The sequence below is a fragment of the Phoenix dactylifera genome, chromosome 2 (assembly GCF_009389715.1).
Source record: "Phoenix dactylifera cultivar Barhee BC4 chromosome 2, palm_55x_up_171113_PBpolish2nd_filt_p, whole genome shotgun sequence".
Classification (NCBI taxonomy): Eukaryota; Viridiplantae; Streptophyta; class Magnoliopsida; order Arecales; family Arecaceae; genus Phoenix; species Phoenix dactylifera.
The window spans coordinates 2173047-2180727 of NC_052393.1; the positions used below are offsets into that span (position 1 = coordinate 2173047).

Below are 7681 nucleotides of genomic sequence, written 5' to 3' on the forward strand. Positions count from 1 at the left end.
TGTTTTTCTATGGATATTATTAGCACATGACATGGACATTAACTATGCCTCATCGTGAGCCATGCGCTCCGTATACATTTGGGGTGGTCCAAAGTTGAAGGCGAAAGCCGGGATTTTTCAGCAACTCCTAAATCCAAATGTTACCTCCAAATGAACGTGGACTTGCCGCGCTCAAAGTGATTCCAACGGTTCACTCAAACCGGGCTCCCGCGCTATTTTTCGTCCCGGAGGAGACGTGGAAAGATCCCCGCCGCCTGCGTCTCCGAAAAAATGCCATCTCCCGCGCTTTCGTGTTTTCTATGCCATTTTCGCGAGTACGACGTCCTTTCCTTTAAAAACCCAAATCCTCACTCCGCGTGCGTGCGAGCGAGAGCGAGAGAGAGTATGGCGGATCTAGAGGGTTTCAGGAGATTGCTAAACCCTTTGGTACTTAATCTGCAGAAGATGGAGTTGGAGCTCACGTGTCCCATCTGGTATCTCTGATTTTCTCCCTCGATTTCATTTCGTTGATCAAAATCCGGTGTTGATTTTTGGATTTTCATGCTACTATCCGTTGGTTTCTTTCTATTTTCTGTGATGAAATGATGATTTTTGACCGAAATTCTGATAAAAATTAGACCTTTGACTCGTTTCTTATGCCAGTGATACTGAATTCATAAATTTTTTTCTTTGATAAATTCTGCTAATTTAAGACAGTTCTTGTTTGAAGCCATGTTAGACAGTCTCTCTCTCCTTCTCTCTCTCTCTCTCTCTCTGCGCCTATGGCCTGTGATTCTTTTAAATAATTATTCTGTTGTTTTAAGTTGGTTGCTAACCCCATAAAAGAGAGGAGATGAGAGTGCCAGTTTGTTTTTCGTGTACATGTATGTAAAGAATCATTTTTTTGTTTTTTATTGGTGTACTCTTTTTATCCCTTCGATATATGCATACACTTTCTTATTCAACATGATATTATCATTTGAAAATAATAAAAAAGATGAGAAATTTACGATTTCTTTAGGAAAATTATGCATACTTGAGTTCATGTGCATTATGAGCGGTATGTTTATCAGGAGTTTTAACTGTACAATAGGACTTACGAAGGATTATATGGGTCTTTAAGCACCAAATAAAAAAAAGACAGGATTGCAACTTGCATGGAAGGTTAAATTAAATCATGGTACTATATTTCTCTTCAAAATATGGTGGGATCTCTCATGCCATAACAAGAATGCGCAGAAATTGTGCAGTGAAAGAAAGAGAACTGACCTTTGGATAACTAGGAGAGGATTGCTGCTTAATGTGTGTTTAAGGGTTCAGAGTTCTGCTTGGTTGAGTTAAAAAAGCTGAATAATAATTAAAGGTAAAAACTGAATGAAAGAGAAGAAACCTTACTGCTGGAGAGAAAACATCTACTCGTGATGATTTTTTCTAAGTTTGATTATCAACTAGCCAACAAATAATAAGATTTAGAGGATATTGTTTTCCTCTATCAGCATAGATTTTCAGTGGAAAAATCAAGTTTTTTTAGATAAATTAGCATAAACTTGAGGACCCCTGGCATTTGAATTAGATAATTTGATAGAGTATATACTAACATATTTGTCATTTTCATTTTTTCAAGTTAAAAAATGGTTGCACTTACTAACAATATTCATGGAACAATGAAGGCAGGAAGTAATGTTATTTTCTTAGTTTTATAGATTTTTGCACACAGCGTGCTAATCTTGCATCATTTTTTTTCTCCGGTAATTATTTTTTTATGGAGGCCTAGTCTCAGGTCGTGATGCATTAATTATAGAGTAACTATCATTTTTATAACTGTTGATCTATATATTTTCTTGTGGCAGTTTAAAGTTGCTTAACATGCCAAGGTTGTTGCCATGTAATCACATTTCGTGCAGGTTTTTTTTTCCCCTCAACCTTTTTTTTTTCTACGGTATTCCAGATAGTTATTTATTTTCTTGTTTATATGCAGTCCTTGTGTCACTACTTCAACCATGCATGGGCATGACTGTCCTATTTGTAAAGTACCTTTTCATCATCAAGGTATTTTCTGGTTTGGGTAAAGTTTTTGTCCAGTTAGATCTCATTGCTTTTGTAAGCTCTTAAAATTTCTTGCAGATTTGAGGCCTGCTGTTCATGTTGAAATAATGGTGAACATATATAAAAGCATGAATTCAGCTATTGGTCCTATCCTTGTACAAAGAGGGGAACAAGTTGCTATCTCTGGTATTTCAAATATTTTCTTACATACGCAACATTGTAACCATACGATCTAAAACTTTTTTTTTCTAAATTCACTTTAATAGCTGTATAATTTGTAATATAATAAACAGACACAAAGATGCCTTCAGGTGGTAGTCCAGATTTTGGTGACAGAAATGATGAGGAGAAATCTGAAGAGGAACTGATGCATAACAGGGCTGGAGAGGGTTCAAAATATATGCCATCACATGCACCATTTTTTGGGAATTTTAGAACTGGGAATCCAAGATGTGAAGGGGAGAAAAATGAGCCGGCAATGAATGTAAGCAAGAAAGATGTGAAAAACAATGGAGTGGAAGCATTTCTTAAAGAAGAGGATCCATACAGTCCACAATCATCTGGTGACCAGAAAGATTCAGATTATGACAGCAATGACCTGGGAAATGAACCTGTAAGTTAGCACACAATTACCTATTTTCAAGAAAGGTTCAAAAACTATTTCCACTCACTTAAGCTCATCCTCATCCTGAATACACAAGTATTAACTTTGATTCATTTTGTCAACAAAAAAGGGATTATTGCATGGCACAATACATATTCATACAAACTTTCTAGGTCATTCTTCTGTTTCTTTCTTTACTTTTTTCCCTCAAGGAAAAGGTGTTTTTGTCTGTCTTTTTCCTAATTTCTTTTTATTTATTTTTTTAAAGTTAAGCTTGGTGCTTATTGCTTATTTGTAGAATATTAACATAAAAGATTGCCTATACTCAGGATAATGTATATACAATTATATATGTTGTGAAAGATATATCCATTGAAAAATTCTGTAGATAAGACTTGCTTCATGTTCCAATCAAAGAATCAGGTTGGGTCTCCCTAACTCCTTTCTCAAACAAAAAAAGAAAAAGACTTGCTTTAAAGTTGGGAAAATGGGACCTGAAAGATACATGACCACAATCTTATGTGCTTAGCAGTTATAAGCTGCCACAAGGAAATGATACTAATCAAAACACCTAAAAATTGTAACCATGATTTAAAAAAAAATGTAACTTATAACGCATTACTTGTAATGCAGGCATACGCTTTCTAACTGTTTAAGTCAATAACATATTCTTGTGACTGCTTTAAGTTAGTATGCTGATATTGTTGCTGTTGCCATATAACCATGCAACTTGCAGTTTTGATTTGTTTCCTCAACTTATAATATCTATTTAGTGGTAATTTGTTTCCTTTTTTCTTTTTGATGATATAGTGGTAATTGGTTTTCATAACAATATCTAAATTTTTCTTGAGCATGTGTAGGCTGAGTCTGCGCCATTACATTGGTTATTCTTGGGTATTATTGTCCTGTTTGTAAAGACATATGCAGCAAGAGCAATGGTTGTCAATTAGTAATAAATGTCCAAAAATAGCTCTCCTACTTGTATTGATTATAGCTTATGTTATTTGACATGTTTACCCCCTCTCTCTCATGCACACACACACATGCACACATACACATGAATTTGAACCTTTCTTCTTTTTTCTTTTTGATTCAGAGAAATGGTAATGATTCATGCAAGAGAGGTTCAAAAGTTGGAACTATTCAAACAGGAGAAGACTATAATAGAGAATTAAAAAGGCAAAAATTGCATAATGCAGTTGATGTTGGAGATATTAGTGGTGATGTCCAGGCTAAGGATTTTTCAGTATTTAATTCTGAATCTGAACATGAACATCAAAGATGCCCAAACATCAAGTCATTGCATACAACTGTTCATGAAGACACAAATGGGGTTTTTAGTTGTGCATTTTGCTATTCTTCTAGAACAACTGAGGTGAGATATGCTAGCTTTTCCTTTCTCCTTCTTCATTCATTAGAAAAGCCAGTTTTGTTCTCGACAATAATTTGCTGGCTTAATAATTGCGCTAAAGTTACATCTATTACACGTTAAGTTGCTGAGATTCGTGCTTTGTTGGGTTTAAACAAAATTCTTAGATCATAGTGATGTTTCAGGCTTCTGGACCAATGTTACATTATATCGATGGAAAACCAGTGTCAGATGATCAAGCATTGCAGCTCAATGTCTTACACGTGCATCAGAAATGCATTGAATGGTATTTATTACATTTAGCAATTATTATCTAATTTCGTGAATTTTATTTATTGCATTTGAGCAGCTATTATCCAGTGGACATTTGGTTAATCATTCGTGAGTTATTTTCTTGTGAAAGATATACTTTATGCTACTTAGCAATTTAATATGAATTGAGATCTAGCTGAACAATTGCTCATGCAAGTTTTGTTTTTATAACACTCTCTTATGATTGTTTAAGCAAGTACAAGATTATTATCTTTCATGCTGTTCTGTCTATATGTATTTTGGGTTTCTTTTTTCTCTAAAAGAAATTAATGCTAGTAATTTGTTGACAAGTGGTTGTTTTGGTAATGATATATTTTTGTAATGTTGGAACAACTAGTCCTAGTTGTAGCTGTATTTTGCTGTATCTTCAAGATTTTCTGTTTGATGTCCATTGTCTGTGCACAGGGCACCACAAGTATTCTTTGTTGGTGAGACTGCTGTGAATTTAGAGGCTGAACTTTTACGTGCATCAAAAATCAAATGTAGCAGCTGTGGACTCAAGGGAGCAGCTCTTGGTTGCTATGTCAAGAGCTGCCGAAGAAGCTTTCATGTCCCATGTGCTGCTGATATCCAAGATTGTCGATGGGATGCTGTAAGCTTTTGCTTTTATCTTCTTCAAGCCTTGTTGTTGTAGAAGTTGCCAACTTCTTTCCTACTGTATCTTTGGTATTTATACTGTCAGCGTTTGAAATATTTAAAAAGTGATGATTTTTCTTCGATCAGGAAAATTTTCTTTTGCTGTGTCCTGTTCATTTTTCACACAAGCTGCCATGTGATAGATCAAAGGCTAGAAAGAGGACAAAGGCTAATCGTTCCTTGTATGACCTCTCTGCATATGTTTTAATGGATTATCTCTGTTTTGACCTCAATTGACATTGGTCATATTTTCTTTGTTTGACCTTGATCATTGCTTCTTTATGCTAGATGCTATTCCAGTTCACCAGGTGATTTAACTTCACCTACAAAGCAACAGAGTGATAAGCTTTGGACAGCTTCACCCGGTGTGACTCAAGAATGGTTGCTATGCGGATCTTCACTCTCTAACTTGGAGAAGGTAGTCATTCTAGAAATTCTTTTGTCCATGTCATCCTTGCACAGGAACCATGCTAATCTTCTCTGGGTCGTTCAAATTTTGTCAAATGTTTTGGAAGTGACATCATTCTAGCAATTCTTACCTTTGGTTCTTGTCCCTTCGCTGATTTTTTATACTGGTTTGCTTTTAACTTAATTGTTCTCAATTCTCATGTCATTAACTTGAATTTGTGCAGGATATTCTAAATGACTTTGTGAGCCTAACTGGTGCCTCTGTAACCAATACGTGGAAGCCAAATGTAACACATGTGATTGCTGCCACTGATGAGCATGGTGCTTGCAGCAGAACACTTAAGTTGCTCATGGCTATATTGGGTGGAAAATGGGTTCTAAGTGTAGAATGTAAGTATCACTTTGATAAAGCTAATCTTTTTTTTTTGAAAAAAGTAGCAACTGTTTTTTTTTGAGAGAAAGAGATCTAGATCTAGCAGAAACATTTTTGTGTTTTCTATTTAATTAAAAAAAGGAAAGTGAAAGGGGTGCCAAACACAAAACTAAACCCTAAAGCCTAACCAAAGTGACCTGTAAAGTGAGTGTTATGCTCTGTTTTACAGTTCAACATATCTTGCCCATTTGCCTAGGCATAGTGCTAATATTGCATATTATTTGGATCATAGATGTTAAGGAATCACACAACCGTCTCCAGTGAAAATAACTAAACTGAATTAAACTTGCTTTTCTTGAAAATTGGGAAAATCCTGGAGAAACAGTTGGAGAAAATGAAGAGGGATGCCACTCAGGAACATGATTAAATATAAGAGCAAGGGGAACACTGAGAACCAGTTTTTTTCATTTATTTCTCAGAGGTTTCTTAACTTTCTTGTGGTTCCTAGATCTTTCAATTTATTATTTCAAATTCATTTCAACATATTGTGATAATCTTAATCACTCATATCCAGCTGCGGAATTCACTTTATAGTCTCCATACTTTTCCCCAAGTGGCAAATACTATCTCGGTTCTAGCATGTTTCTTTGCTATTTGGAGGACAGGATTTATTTAGAAACTACTGAGAAAACATTTGCTATACTTATGGTTCAAGACAAGTTCAAACATTCACCAAGAAATCCTTGTATGCAAACCAGCAAACCATATGCTTCCAAGCATGAACTTCTGTGAAATTCTTGGTCCCCTCCAGTATATCCTACATGTTGATATCTGACTTTATATGTGGTCGGAGAATGCACAAGCATGTTTACGCTTGAAAGCCATGTTGGTATTATTGATCTTATAACTATGTGCTCTAACATTAACGAGCATTCAAAAGTGCTGGCCTACCAAGTTGGTAAAGTCCTCAGTAGTTGTACCAAGGAACCAAGTATTTGAATCTTGCCTTTACCATGATTTGGGGTTTAGTGGTATTTGGGTAAGGGCTACCCATCTATTATGTAGCTCATTTACCTATGGGCCATTTCTATCATAAAAAAATGAGTGTCCAAAGTTTTGTGAATTAGCTACGTTTTGTTTTTTACCCTCTTTTCTAGTTCATTGCTATATATGATCCTCCCACTGTTGCTGACAGGGCTTAAAGCATGCATGAAGGCTGGGCACCCGGTTCCAGAGGAGCCTCATGAAATCAGCCATGACATTCATGGAGCCTTTGATGGACCCAGAAACGGAAGAATAAGAGCTATACAAAAGGTTCCTCTCTTTCTCTTATAATACCGGCAACTAGCAAGAAGAGCTTCTATAGAAGATTCATCTGTATAGACTTTTTAATTGCTTGTCACTTGAGCTCGTCTTTGCATCTGTACATGGGTTACTGACTGGTGTTAATTTTTGGGGCTATTCTCTTGAAGGCACCAAAACTGTTTACAGGATTAACCTTTTATTTTAGTGGTCACTTTATGCCATACTACAAGGACCATCTTGAAGATTTGATTCTTGCTGCTGGTGGAACTGTATTGGAGAAGAGTGAAATCACTCCTACAACTTCTATTGTTTATAGTACAGAACCTCCGCAAGGAAGCAATTCAGATGATCAGCATGAGGTTATAAAGAAGAGAAAAGAAGAGGCCGTAGATTTAGCATCCAGAATTGGCTCTCTGGTCATCCCTCACACATGGCTTCTGGATTCCATTGCTTCCTGCAATGTACAACTAAACTTGTAGACTATTTTTCTCAACAAAAAATGCTGATGTTATCTGTAACTGCTTTCTTGCTGGATGAATTATGTCACAATTCTTATCGATTCATGCCGGCCTTCTTATACATATGAAACAAGTATCTGAAGTGGGTTTGTTCTGTTCATTAATTTGTTTCACAGAATCAACAAAAGCTG

The 7681-nt window shown here is 35.9% G+C and overlaps 1 protein-coding gene and 1 non-coding gene across 3 annotated transcripts; one reads left to right on the plus strand and one right to left on the minus strand.

Annotated features, from left to right (window-relative positions):
• Positions 1-341: 341 nt before the first annotated feature.
• Positions 342-7628, plus strand: LOC103716250 (protein BREAST CANCER SUSCEPTIBILITY 1 homolog). 2 transcript variants are annotated; one of them, XM_039117017.1, is made up of 13 exons: positions 342-473; positions 1830-1883; positions 1958-2028; positions 2104-2211; positions 2319-2638; positions 3726-4004; positions 4184-4284; positions 4716-4902; positions 5034-5128; positions 5235-5364; positions 5579-5744; positions 6923-7041; positions 7200-7628. In XM_039117017.1, the coding sequence occupies exons 1-13, from the start codon at positions 385-387 to the stop codon at positions 7509-7511; spliced, it is 2031 nt and encodes a 676-aa protein (XP_038972945.1). In that variant the 5' UTR covers positions 342-384; the 3' UTR covers positions 7512-7628. The 2 variants fall into 2 exon arrangements, with proteins under 2 accessions (XP_038972945.1, XP_038972947.1); XM_039117019.1 differs by having other exon boundaries at positions 2337-2638.
• On the minus strand, positions 5366-5468 carry LOC113463329. Its single transcript, XR_003387416.1, has one exon. It is a non-coding gene; the product is annotated as a U6 spliceosomal RNA (small nuclear RNA).
• Positions 7629-7681: the final 53 nt, after the last annotated feature.